The sequence below is a fragment of the Manis javanica genome, chromosome 9 (genome assembly GCF_040802235.1).
Source record: "Manis javanica isolate MJ-LG chromosome 9, MJ_LKY, whole genome shotgun sequence".
Lineage (NCBI taxonomy): Eukaryota > Metazoa > Chordata > Mammalia > Pholidota > Manidae > Manis > Manis javanica.
In genome coordinates, this window is record NC_133164.1 from 86,628,494 (window position 1) to 86,643,202 (window position 14,709).

Consider the following 14,709-nt stretch of genomic DNA (forward strand, 5'->3'; position numbering starts at 1 on the left):
GCCAACATAATATTGTATGTCAACTTTACTAAAATAAAAAAAAGTTATATATACTTAATATATACAACAGTTTGGAGATAAGTATAAACCCATGAAACCATCCCCACAATCTATGCTGTAAACCTATCCATCAATTCCAGAAATGTCCTCTTGCCCTCTTATTATTATTATTATTATTATTGACAAAAATGTGTAACATAGGATCTGCCCTCTTAGCATGTTTGTAAGTACACAGTATCACAAAGAACAATAGACACTGTGCTGCAGCACAGTTGGACTTTAGGACTTACAGGTCTTGCATAATTGAAACATTGTGCCTTTTGACCAATACCTCCTCATTTCCCCCTCCCCTTAGGCCCTGGCACACACCATTCTACTTTCTGCTTCTATGAATCTATTTTAGATTCCTCATATTAGTGGAATTATGTGGCATTTGTCCTTCTGCATCTGGTTTATTTTTCTTAGCATGACATATTCCAGGTTTTCCATGTTGTCACAAATGGCAAGATGTCTAGAAGAAACCCATTTTATTCATGTCAGAGGGGAGCAGCCTTTTATTTGTTCTTGTAGTCCATAAAAGATAAGTCCATGGAAATGCAGACCCAATACTTGACCCACACAGCAAGTGTCCTTTCTGAGATGCTGTGTCCCAGCACTCCACAGAAGCCTGAAGAAGGTATCTCCTCCTGCCTTTAAAACACAAGGCAGCATTGCATTTCCAGCATGGAGTATATCATGGGCATGAATGGTATTGGTAGAGGGCAATTCTTATCTTGTACAAAAATTCCTATTTTTGTAGTTTGTTGTCTCTTTATGAGCATTTTCTAGGGTTTTGTGCATAAGTATTGTGGCTTAAGGAATTACAGTAGTGATGGAGACAAGGTCATGGAAGGGACTAAATGTTGCCTCGTCATACATGACAGAGAGCTCTTTCCAAGCTGGGAGCTGAGGAGCCTAAACTGATTTTAAAGAAACTCTGTGATGTTCAAGCAAAGCAGAGCTGAGCATCTACATGAGTTTTAATAAAAGAGGCAGATGTTTTGTTAAACTTCTCATCTTGCTAGCATTTTCTTTTTTAGCTTTGAAAATCTGCTTTAAAAAGAGAGAACACTACCCCAGAGCTCTTGACAGTGATGAAAGAGGGATGGTGTTTGACAGACTTCAAAGCTGCTTCTAAGAGGTTCTGAAACTCTGATTATCCATAAATTGTCACTCTCAGAAACATTGTACTATGACTTAGAAATGTCTGCTACTTCCAAACCTAAACAAAACTTTAGACATCCAAGTAAAAATAATCTTTTAATACTTGCCTTTGTCTTGTTTTGGTAACTCCTCCATTGCATTCAGTGTTTCAGTAATTGTTGCCCTGATACTTTGATAAATAGAGAGGCTGAAATTACAAAACAGCTGGAAGAAGCTGGGAATGTCCAACCTTTGCAAAAGATCTGCGTTTTTCATTGGCTCTTTTTTTGTTGGTTCCTTTATTGATAAAGCTGGAAAAAAGTAAGGCTCAATAAAGTCAGTATCTGACATGAAATATGATTGAAAAGCCTGGTCAAATTCTTGCTGCATCTGTTTGAAGACATTAAAACTCCTGTTAAAAAGAAATCTCACATCCACAGTCAGCTGGCTGAACACCTTTTCTATTTGGATCAGTTGTGTGTCTTCCTCGATTAACTTTTCACCAATGGGGAGATCTTTTTCATTGTCTTCATGGAAGGGAAACAGAAATTGATAAATCTTCCTGAAAAACTGTTCAACCTGTGGGGTAGAGTGGTGGATAGAAATGGAATCAGAAATTAATTATCTTTCTTGACCATTTATTGTAAACTTTAAGGTCAACTTACAGTATTCATTCTGAATTAAAAACAGTTCTGGGCAAGCTAGGAAAAAGTGACTAAGATAATCACCTTAGAGTGGTTTAGGCCAAGTCACTCCAAGATAATTGATTAACCTTCTTGTTCTTGGATTTGACTTTGTGGAAATAGGATCAGAAATTTCTCCTGTCTTATATTTGCCTCCCAGAGGCCTAAAAAGCCTACCAAGTTTTCAGTATTGTTGACATGCCACGGCCTGATGTACTGGCAGTGTTCGCATGCCGTGGTCTAAAGGGCACCATGTAGATTGCCCAAAAACCATGACGAAGGCTCTTATGTTTAACCTCTGTCTTAGGGTTTAGTTCTTTTCTCTTTTTCCTTCAGCAAAATGTCATTAGTGTGTATACACTCTCCTCTTTCTTGTCTCATAGATTAGTCCATGGATAGGAAAAGATCACATTCACACTGAACTCTAGATGCCTGATATAGGTAAATCAGTTACTTGGGTTGGTCACATGTTAGTAGTTATCAAAGCCCTCCTTGGTTGCAGTTAAAGGAACAAAGCACTAATCATAGAATTTCCCCCTCAGACGGAGATTTTCCAGCAGTCACACTGTGCTCTACTTCATCTTTGTGATGCCTAAGTTCATGCCAGAACACAGTTGCCCTTATATGATAGTGATATGGCCATGTTGAATGTTATGGAACATATATTAACTATAGGACATCCCAGTGCTACTCAAAGAATTTTCCAGGAATTCTTAGAGGGCTTATTTACTTTCTTACAAAGTTGTCTTTCTGCTGGCTTCTGTTTACCTGAATCTATCTATAAAAACAAAGAAATTTTTTTCAGAAAGTCATAGAACTGGCACAGATAGGAATAGTCCCCAAATCTTTTGACCTCCAGCCATATTCTGGTGTATTAGAGAGTGACAGTGGCTATAAAAATAGAGCAGATGCAATTAACAGCGGAGGCAAATTAACTTGGCATATAAATTATCCTAGGGGTTACTCCTTCTGTAATTGGGTTTGGCACAGCCAAACCAGGAGTGTACTGTAATTAGTGCATGCTCTAATATGGAGAGGGAAATTTCACCCCATTTCATATTCAGCTTACTTCTTGAAGGGGAAGGGAAATTCAGGCCAACAGAATAGGTGCCTTTCATGGGGCAGAGCTTGTCCTATTCAGGTCACCACCTTCTGTGATTCTCTCTGCCCAGATGATAGCCAAAGGGGACAAACAAGGAAACATGCCAGTCCTACAGGACATACAAGGGGTAAGCCTAAAGGGTACATGAACACCTTTAAGAGGGCAAGCCTATTGAAGGAGAGATTCAGGAGGCAGAGAATGTCTTCAAAGGTTTGGTCTCCAGTGATAACATTAAAGCAGGTTGAAATCCAAGGCTGTAATGATGCTACTCAGAATGCAGTTCAGCAAACATTTATTAGATACCTACAATGCTTAAATGAAGACAAATAAGATATGGTCCCTGCCTTCAAAGAGCTTACGATCTAGTGGGAGCATACTCACAAATAACAATACAAGGCAGAGAGAGTCAGGATATTTCTAAGAGACATATATACAAACAATGCCATTAAATGGAGGGATAAACACTGAATGGCTATTCTAACTTATAAATTAAATATACACAACTGATTCATACAGAAGCATGAATGTTATATTCTAAATTGCAAAAGACCAATGTCAGGTCAGTCATATCAATTCTAAATAGAAAGGTAAGTTAATTTTTTTTTAATTAAGCTGAAACGGATACCTTAAGAACTCTGAAATCTGCAGCTCTATTTTTTCCTTACCATATTTGTCATAGAGGACCAACTAGGTTGGCAGGCTGTGTAAAATCTCATGCAGTTACTTTCCAGGCAAGACTTGCATTCATCCCAGGAATCTGCCAAAGAAACCTGGCATAGGCTTTCTTCCTCTTCCAGATGTTCTTGAACTTCATTCATAAGTTTTAGGACCTCCTGATTAAAAAGTAGAAACAAACATCCTATTTCCACTTCATAACTATGTGTACCTTAGCTGATTTCACCCTTTGAAAGATGTGCATATCCTAGTCTTCATTCTTTCTTCATGTCCCTGGCAGTTGAAAGATCTATCCTAAAGCTTCTGTTTGATTTTTAAAAAGCACTGATTGACCACTATTGAAGATTGTGGAAATCTTATCCTTCTGTTCATTCATTCGAAAACTACTGAGTGTTGGCTAGGGCACAGACATGCTAGATGCAGGTGAACCAACAACAAAGACACGGTCCCTACTCTGGGGGATGACTGTACTTAAGCTTACTCGTCAGTCTTCACGCGTATCCTTGGAGGATGTGGAAAGTGGGTTTTAAGGCTTGTAAAGTGGACATATCTCTTCTCTTCATTTATGCTGACTTTAATTTTTGTATGTTCTTAAACACTGCAGAAAAGTGCAATTCTTGCATATCAGATCACCTCTGCCCATTGAACTGCATGCTAATCGTAGTAATGCTGTATTCTGAGGGGCTTCCTTCTTCCCATCCAGATTCCACACACTCCCCCTGTGGTGCCTTGCTGTGTGTAGCCAGATCTCACTCTGTGGTAAGGAGCCCAGCAGAAGTGGCACCTTCCCTGAGAACCTCATCTGTGCCCCAGGACCTCACCACATCTCTGTAAGTGTGGACTTCTGGAGATTGGCCCCCTCCAGGCCTGAGATGTAGTTTGGGGAATTATGGGGTATAATGGGCCAGTCCATAGACAATCCCAGAGCTTACCACTCCCTTAAGTAAAAACCACAGGAGGAAGCAGAGTTTCTGTACTTAAACCCAACTTAACATTAGCATTTTTACCTAATGGAAAAGAAAGAAATCACTCCTTCCTGACTTGTTAAGACCAAAGAATCACCTGGAGACTGGAAATCTTGCATCTCGCCTTCAGCGGGCTCAGATTTTTCAGCTACCCTCCTGGTGCTAAGCCTGGGGGCATTTGCTAGTGCTGCCCACACAAGAAAAACAGCAGGGCCTTAGCCTGCCAAACATACCTTGTGACCCAGATTTTCTTGTCTCCTCGAGAGAGTTTAGGATCCTGCTGCTTCTCAAGAAAAGTTCCCTCACCAGAGCAGGCACCAGCACTACCCATATTTTCTCAGTCCCTGTTTTAAATTCTGCTCATTTGCGCCATATACCAAAATCCCAATATTTCCAATTTCAAACTATACTGACTGTGTACCCTTGGGCAAATTACTTTAACATTTCTGAGCCCATATCCTCCTCAGCAAATCAGAGTAACAGTAGGATTTACCTCAAGGTTTTGGACTGAGATAAGCAAGCGCCTGGCATGTTGTTACCTGATTTCCGTCCACTCATCTCCAAGAGCACAACAAAAACCAATTACCAGAGCACATGTCCATGTGTGAGTAGTGAAATGTTGCCATGGAGGGAGGAGATTTCTGGTTTAGGAATGTTCTGTTCATTTCTTCTGTTTCCCCTAAATGTCCCACCCACTGACAGAGACCATAACTATACCTGTAGTTCACAGCATATCAAAATCCCACGTAAGCCTGGGGCAGGGACAAATCACTTTGTCACTTTAGGGTTTCCCTCTTCAGTAAGAGTAAGGTTCAGATGCTCTCACTAAATATTAGTGGGGAGAGACTGAGAAAGGGACCTTGGTGACACAGGCCACCTGAGGATTTGCGGTGCTCTGTCCTGAGAGACTGGGGGTGCCAGTCCCATATGTGCCAACTCAAGTGTCTTTTTTTCTAGGGTTAAAGTAATTTTAAGGAGGGAAACTCAGGGTTAAGCAGGTTTTTCTTTTTCAAAATTGACTCTTGAGTGTCCGTGCCTTGAGAGTATCAATGGGTTTTTATACAGTAAGAAGCTTTTTAAGAAAAAAATAAAAATATTACTAGTTCCTGGGATTCCTTAGGGCCAGAACTGAAACCAGCAAGCATTTGCTTACTTGACCCACCACTAGGCGGAGCATTCTTTTCCTAGTATTACACTCGTGGCTTGGCAGTAGGCTAGAGAAAGGGAGAAAGACAAAGTCACTGCCCCCCCACCCCCAGCACAGCACCAGCCACCTTCCTCCCCAGCCCTTCATCCCAGTGCCAGGTGAACATGGTAATGCACATCTCAAGCCTCAGTTTCCTTAGCTGTAACATGAACATACTGTTTGCCCACCTATTGGAAGGACTACAGGGGATGATCAGTCTTATAAAGGGCCTGTAAATGATACATAATATCATTGCTTCAATGGCCAGACTCACAAGCCCTCCAGGGAAGATTCCAGCTCCAGGGGCCTCCACATTTTCCTCATGAAGATCCATTTTTTATTTCCTCAAAATGTTTTGTTTGCTGCGAAGAGGGAGGAGGGCTTGCAGCTAGCTGCTGGTCAAACAATCTCCTTTCTGTGTTAGGGACCTTGAGTGACTCGGGGTGTAGGTGTGGCTACATCAACCAATCTGGTGACAGGCTGACATTCAACTTTGGGGTCAGCCCAGCTCCATTTACTTAATGGATGCTCAGGGGTCTCCATGCTTGGAAACAGAGAATTCCAACATCTCTCTGGAATTTGGTGGCCCCCAACTCTATAGGTCTGTAGATAAGTGTAGGGAGGAAATACTAGAACTTCTATTTGTATTTTTAAATTTTTTTAATTTTGGGGGTAAGATAAGCAGGGAGTTATTTAATGGGCACAGTTTCAGTTTTGTAAGATGAAAAGAATTTGTAAAAGAAATCTGGAGATTACTTTCACAACAAAGTGAATGTACTGAGCTGTACACATAAAAATGGTTAAGGATGGTAAGTTTTTTTTTGAGAGGGCATCTCTCATATTTATTGATCAAATGGTTGTTAACAACAATAAAATTCTGTATAGGGGACTCAATGCACAATCATTAATCAACCCCAAGCCTAATTCTCAACAGTCTCCAATCTTCTGAAACATAACGAACAAGTTCTTACATGGTGAACAAATTCTTACATAGTGAATAAGTTCTTACATGGTCAACAGTGCAAGGGCAGTCATCACAGAAACTTTCAGTTTTGATCACGCATTATGAACTATAAACAATCAGGTCAAATATGAATATTTGTTTGATTTTTATACTTGATTTATATGTGAATCCCACATTTCTCCCTTATTATTATTATTATTTTTTTTAATAAAATGCTGAAGTGGTAGCTAGATGCAAGATAAAGGTTGAAAACATAGTTTAGTGCTGTAAGAGGGAAAATGTAGATGATCAGGTGTGTGCCTATAGACTAAGTATTAATCCAAGCTAGACAAGGGCAACAAAACATCCATGGACGCAGAAGATTTCTCTCAAAACAGGGGGGGTGAGGTTCTAAGCCTCACCTCTGTTAATTCCCAATTTCTCACCTGATGGCCCCCCTGCGACTGTGCCTGTCTTAGGTTGTTCCTCCCTTGAGGAATCTTACCTGTCTCTGGCTAACCAGTCATCTTCCGGGGCCATACAGGGAGATGTAAAGTTGGTAAGTGAGAGAGAAACAATATTGTTTGAAAAGGTTAGCTTTTTACTTCTTTGCAGATTTATGCCCTGTGGCTTCTGTGCCCAGCATTTGTCTTGAGGTATCTTTACCACTTGGAAGAATTATGATACCCAGTAATTTCGATATGAGGTACGAATTCTGCTTAAGGGTTGTAATTAGGAAGGAAGAAGAAAAGCTACAGAAGTAGCAGACGGAAGGAAACATGGGAGGATTGAGTATTTGAGGAACCTCCATACTGCTTTCCACAATGGTTGAACTAATTTACATTCCCACCAGCAGTGTAGGAAGGTTCCCCTTTCTCCACAACCTTGCCAACATTTGTTGTTGTTTGTCTTTTGGATGGCAGCCATCCTTACTGGTGTGAGGTGATACCTCATTGTGGTTTTAATTTGCATTTCTCTGATAATTAGCAATGTGGAGCATCTTTTCATGTGTCTGTTGGCCATCTGTATTTCTTTTTTGGAGAACTGCCTGTTCAGTTCCTCTGCCCATTTTTTAATTGGATTACTTGTTTTTTGTTTGTTGAGGTGGGTGAGCTCTTTATATATTTTGGACGTCAAGCCTTTATCAGATCTGTCATTTACAAATATATTCTTCCATACTGTAGGGTGCCTTCTTGTTCTATTGATGGTGTCTTTTGCTGTACAGAAGCTTTTCAGCATAATATAGTCCCACTTGTTCATTTCTGCTGTTGTTTTCCTTGCCCGGGGAGATATGTTCAAGAAGAAGTCACTCATGTTTATGCCTAAGAGGTTTTTGCCTATGTTTTTTTCTAAGAGTTTTATGGTTTCATGACTTACATTCAGGTCTTTGATCCATTTAGAATTTACTTTTGTGTATGGGGTTAGACAATGGTCCAGTTTCATTCTTCTACATGTAGCTGTCCAGTTTTGCCAGCACCATCTGTTGAAGAGACTGTCGTTTCGCCATTGTATGTCTATGGCTCCTTTATCAAATATTAATTGACCATATATGTTTGGGTTAATGTCTGGAGTCTCTAATCTGTTCCACTGATGTGTGGCTCTGTTCTTGTGCCAGTACCAAATTGTCTTGATTACTATGGCTTTGTAGTAGAGCTTGAAGTTGGGGAGTGAGATCCCCCCTACTTTATTCTTCTTTCTCAGGATTGCTTTGGCTATTCGGGGTCTTTGATGTTTCCATTTGAATTTTTGAACTATTTGTTCCAGTTCGTTGAAGAATGTTGTTGGTAATTTGATAGAGATTGCATCAAATCTGTATATTGCTTTGGGCAGGATGGCCATTTTGACGATATTAATTCTTCCTAGCCACGAGCATGGGATGAGTTTCCATTTGTTAGTGTCCCCTTTAATTTCTCTTAAGAGTGTCTTGTAGTTTTCAGAATATAGGTCTTTCACTTCTTTGGTTAGGTTTATTCCTAGGTATTTTATTCTTTTTGATGCAATTGTGAATGGAGTTGTTTTCCTGATTTCTCTTTCTGTTGGTTCATTGTTAGTGTATAGGGAAGCCACAGATTTCTGTGTGTTAATTTTGTATCCTGCAACTTTGCTGTATTCCGATATCAGTTCTAGTAGTTTTGGGGTGGAGTCTTTAGGGTTTTTTATGTACAATATCATGTCATCTGCAAATAGTGACAGTTTAACTTCTTCTTTACCAATCTGGATTCCTTGTATTTCTTTGTTTTGTCTGATTGCCATGGCTAGGACCTCCAGTACTATGTTAAATAACAGTGGGGAGAATGGGCATCCCTGTCTAGTTCCCGATCTCAGAGAAAAAGCTTTCAGCTTCTCGCTGTTCAGTATAATGTTGGCTGTGGGTTTATCATAAATGGCCTTTATTATGTTGAGGTACTTGCCCTCTATTCCCATTTTGCTGAGAGTTTTTATCATGAATGGATGTTGAATTTTATCCAATGCTTCTTCAGCATCTATGGAGATGATCATGTGGTTTTTGTCTTTCTTTTTGTTGATGTGGTAGATGATGTTGATGGATTTTAGAATGTTGTACCATCCTTGCATCCCTGGGACGAATCCCACTTGGTCATGGTGTACGATCCTTTTGATGTATTTTTGAATTCGGTTTGCTAATATTTTGTTGAGTATTTTTGCATCTACGTTCATCAGGGATATTGGTCTGTAGTTTTCTTTTTTGGTGGGGTCTTTGCCTGGTTTTGGTATTAGGGTGATGTTGGCTTCATAGAATGAGTTTGGGAGTATTCCCTCCTCTTCTATTTTTTGAAAAACTTTAAGGAGAAGGGGTATTATGTCTTCTCTGTGTGTTTGATAAAATTCCGAGGTAAATCCGTCCGGCCCCGGGGTTTTGTTCTTGGGTAGTATTTTGATTACCGTTTCAATTTATTTGCTCCTAATTGGTTTGTTTAACTTTTATGTTTCTTTCTTGGTCAGTCTTGGAAGGTTGTATTTTTCTAGGAAGTTGTCCATTTCTTCTAGGTTTTCCAGCTTGTTGGCATATATGTTGTCATAGTAGTCTTTAATATTTCTTTGTATTTCTGTGGAGTCTGTCGTGATTTTTCCATTCTCATTTCTGATTCTGTTGATTTGTGTTGACTCTCTTTTTCTCTTAATAAGTTGGGCTAGAGGCTTATCTATTTTGTTTATTTTCTCAAAGAACCAGCTCTTGGTTTTGTTGATTTTTGCTATTGTTTCATTCTTCTCAATTTTGTTTATTTCTTCTCTGATCTTTATTATGTCCCTCCTTCTGCTGACTTTAGGCCTCATTTGTTCTTCTTTTTCCAGTTTCGATAATTGTGATGTTAGACTATTCATTTGGGATTATTCTTCCTTCTTCAAGTGTGCCTGGATCGCTATATACTTTCCTCTTAAGACTGCTTTCGTTTCGTCCCTCAGAAGTTGGAGCTTTGTATTGTTGTTGTTATTTGTTTCCATATATTCCTTGATCTCTATTTTAATTTGTTCCTTGATCCATTGCTTATTTAGGAGCATGTTGTTAAGCCTCCATGTATTTGTGAGCCTTTTTGTTTTCTTTGTAGAATTTATTTCTAGTTTTATACCTTTGTGGTCTGAAAAGTTGGTTGGTAGAATTTCGATACTTTGGAATTTACTGAGGCTCTTTTTGTGGGCTAGTATGTGGTCTATTCTGGAGAATGTTCCATGTGCACTTGAGAAGAATGTATATCCTGTTGCTTTTGGATGTAGAGTTCTATAGATGTCTATTAGGTTCATCTGTTCTACTGTGTTGTTCAGTGCCTCTGTGTCCTTACTTATTTTCTGCCCAGTGGATCTATCCTTTGGGGTGAGTGGCGTGTTGAAGTCTCCTAAAATGAATGCATTGCATTCTATTTCCCCCTTTAGTTCTCTTAGTATTTGTTTCACATATGCTGGTGCTCCTGTGTTGGGTGCATATATATTTAGAATGGTTATATCCTCTTGTTGGACTGAGCCCTTTATCATTATGTAGTGTCCTTCTTTATCTCTTGTTACTTTCTTTGTTTTGAAGTCTATTTTGTCTGATATTAGTACTGCAAACCCTGCTTTCTTCTCTCTGTTGTTTGCCTGAAATATGTTTTTCCATAAGGATGGTAAGTTTTATATTATCTTTATGTTACCACAATTATAATTTTAAAAATGAAAATGGAGTTTTAAATTAATTTACTCTCAGTGTTAAAATTTTAAATATCTTCCAAATTATTTTTGTTGCAATTTTGATTTCCTCTCTGATTTAAGGGTAATGTCAGAAAATGATTTTAAAAATAATTAATTATTTTGAGTGTTTTGTTGTTGTTATTAAACTATGAGCCACACAATGTCTATAATTTAGCCACATTAAGATTTACATTGTAACATCTGAAGGATTCTTAACATTTGTGGACATTTGGATAATGTGTATTTATTCCCCTTTGGTAAGAGACATTTGAACTACAGCTATTAAGTAAAGGTATTTGAATAAAAAAATTGATTAGGCTGATGTACTATTATAAGGTAGTACCCTCCTTAGCAAAAAGGAATGACAATAGGATTCATCTCTTAAGGTTTTGTATTAAGTGGGGTAAGCAAGGAAGGCACCTGGCATGTTGTTAATTGGTTTCCTTCCACTCAACCTCCAAGAGCACAACACAACCAAGAACCAGATCACACATCCAGATTTGGGTAGTGAATTGTTGCTGTGGAGGGAGATGCTCTGGAAGTGTACACTGGTGCTCTCTTGTGCTGCTTATGTCCAACCATCGCTTGTGGCCACCTGGCTGTGAGGGTCTGGGAAGAGGCCCCCCGCCTCCAGAGGCAAGGCGTGGACACTTGCTGCCTTTCTCTTCTGTTCACTTGGAGATGACTGCAGTGAATTGCCATTTTTAGAGAACTCAGGTAAATGGTGGATTTTACTTTCTAGTTTTAATGAAACTAGCCCTCACTAAATGGATAGGGGGTGTCAAAGATTATTAGGGAGGAGAAATACCCCAAACCCAGCAAATTAAAAAATATGATTAAGCTCAGGTAAATAAGAAGCAAATGGCAGAGCTGATATATTTTCATTTTGAGCTCTTTATTGGATGTGACAAAGTAAAAATTTGATCTAATCAGATCTGGCAATTGGCTAAAAAATTTCAGAATATCTGGTAGATTAGTTGAAATCTAAATTTCATCTACTCTTGCTAATGATGAACCTTGCGCTAAGCATATTTTGTGCCTTGAGATATTAATGGTAGCAACTCACATGTTTAATTCATAAACTAGCATGCATACATGTAGGAGTGAGTGCTAGCAATTTTAGTAATAGGGATGGGATATTGAGAAAACATTGGATTCTACTAATCTAGCCAAAAACTCCCCAAACACTTTTCACTCAATATCCTAAATCAGAAGGGATTAAGGATAAAGCATTTTTAAGAGAGGAACACTTCCCAAATGAATCCCCCCTCAATTCCTGGGCTTGGAGTCCTAAAAAGGCCCATTCGAAATTTCCTTCAAACTTTTACTCCAGTAAGGGCTGCACTCAAGAAAATCTATTGTTAGGGAAGATAAGTAATTCATCAATTGGACCAGGAAATTCCATATTTATACTTACAGTCTGAGTATGTTTAAGAACAAATATTATTTTCAATTACTGTACCTGCTTTTCTTCTCTGCATTTCTTCAGGGTTTTCATTAGGCTGGTATGTTCCTCCCCTCTTCTTTCCATCATGATTTTCATCTGCTTCATACCAATCAAAGCCTTCTTCACCTCTTCATCTATATCTCTCTCTCCAGCCTTGGAAGAGCCTAAAAGATACATTGCAGTTTTTATCTTTGGGATCTGATCAGATTACAGTGTATCCATATACAGTAAGGTCATCAGGTTTTAATGTCCTCTAAATAGAGGCATAGTTGTTCTTTCAGAACATCAAACTCTGAAAGCAAATCCTAATGAATTGGCTGTCAGCTGCCACATGGACATGGCTGCCACGCAGACGGTACCTTCTGTTCCTCACTTCTGAGCTCCTGGACAAGTCAGAGTTCATTTGACTTCATTCTTGTCATTTTTTCGGGGTCTGTTTTCATTTATCCAATTTTTTTTTCATTAAAAACCCAAGTGTGTTTATATTAGGAAAAATTTTGAATTTTCTTCACAGACAATTTGTATTAAATGGCCAACTGGGAACCTCAAGCACAGTAAATTATTTCCCTTTCTTTCAGCTTCAGTTGCCTCCCCATGAGGCATCAAACTTTGAAAGTGTCTTATGTAATGCAGTATTCTTTAAAATCCTACTGTACGTCTCTTACACACCTTTAATAAGCCTTTAGTGGGTATGAAATTCATTGTCTGTCATTTCTTCTTAACAGTAGCCATGGTGCTTCCAAAGGAGCTTATTTTTGCCTCTAAATCTATTACAGACCCCCCTAAAAACAACATTTTGACTAATTTATTCTCTTAAGTGTTAAATACCCAAAGCATATATCATCAAACAAAGGACACAAGTTAATGAGCAGAGACCAACCAGATGCAATGTCATTATAACCCGTTCTTTTTACTATCTCAAGGATAACTGTACAGATTACTTTAATTGTTTAAATTTTTCAAAAGCTAGGAAAGAATTTCACTGTTCATTAAAACTGTGCTTAGAGGACACCAAACATCTGGATGATACCAAGAAATGCAGTCAGAAAGTTGGCAAGTTTTATCTATGTGATAGCAAACATCTGGATATGTTAATGTTCTCAGATACTCGGCTGGAATTTTCTATTTTTATCCAGATGTTTGGCGTCATGTCTGCTTGGTTTAAGTGCCTAGAGAACGTTTCACCGTGAAAGTAGAAGGCCGTAATGCGTGCAGTTATCTCTCAACTGTAAATCACTGTAAATGCCAGCAGGACGTGCAAACATGCAAACAGGACACGGTGCAGATAAAGAAACTAAACATACCCTTCAGGTTTCCTTGAATAGCAGTTTTGTCCTTCCAAGTAGGTGCACAGTGACAGTCTTTCAACCACAGCAGATACATAATAAACACCAGGAGTGGTGACTTCATGTTCCTGCTGTTACTGCAAAGGAAAAATAAACTGCATCAAGTGCCTTCCATTAGATTAGTCTCTGTTGGCATCAGTTGGAAATATATGGTGATTCAAAGCATTTTTCTGTCAATTTTTCTTTATGACTAGACAATTTATACTAATATGTCTGAGTCATAAGCAAACCTGGAATATGATTTTTAAAAAACCCCCAAGTCCCTATTTTGTGTACATTCTTTATGACAGTTAAATAAGGTCATCACCTGAAGTATTTGAAATTTAAGGCAACAAATAGTATGGATCACAGCTCCATAGAATCAATACTTCATTTTATTTCCTTGTCAACAGTGAACATCCCCAAACACAGAATTGACTAAAATATGTTAGAGGGTTTTTTTCCTCTCCAAAATTCAAGTAAGTTCTTACCTATGTAGTTCAATATTTTCTTCCTTTTACTTTTTTTTTTAATTAAAGTAAAAACAGCCTCACAGTTTTTTTCATATGTCTTAATAAAACCCATTAGGATATATGAAATAGTGCACAGTTAAATATTTTTTTTCTCAGATAATAAATTTCCTTTAAAATTTAATTTCACATGCATTAGTTACAAGCGTTCCATATACAAATGTATACTTCAATAAAGTTAAATCTAATAAAAATAAGTTAGATTATCTTAACTCCTCCCAAAGGGGATATTTATCTGCTTTTTTATACTTGTTAGTTTGGGGGAAAAAAACCCCACCTTTATTTAACCAATATTAAATGATGTTTCTTTAATATAGTAATAAAATAACACCAGTGCTACTAGTTACAAGGCTGTCACATCTTGTATATACGTCTATCATTTTAACTCACTTTCTATTAATATCCTATTGACCAAATGAAACGTAAGTATATTTACCCCTAACTTTGCAGTATCTCTCCAGTGAGTTACCACCAGCTTGTGGAAGGACATTC

General features: G+C 38.3%; 1 protein-coding gene across 1 annotated transcript in view; it reads right to left on the reverse strand.

Annotated features, from left to right (window-relative positions):
- The window catches only part of CLUL1 (clusterin like 1), a 38,577-nt gene extending 24,471 nt beyond the window's left edge, over positions 1–14,106 (reverse strand). The window contains 4 exon segments of the mRNA XM_017658859.3: positions 1,311–1,761; positions 3,633–3,800; positions 12,378–12,526; positions 13,667–14,106. Of these exon segments, the coding sequence (XP_017514348.3) occupies positions 1,311–1,761; positions 3,633–3,800; positions 12,378–12,526; positions 13,667–13,772 (874 nt within the window). The 5' untranslated portion in view covers positions 13,773–14,106.
- Positions 14,107–14,709: the final 603 nt, after the last annotated feature.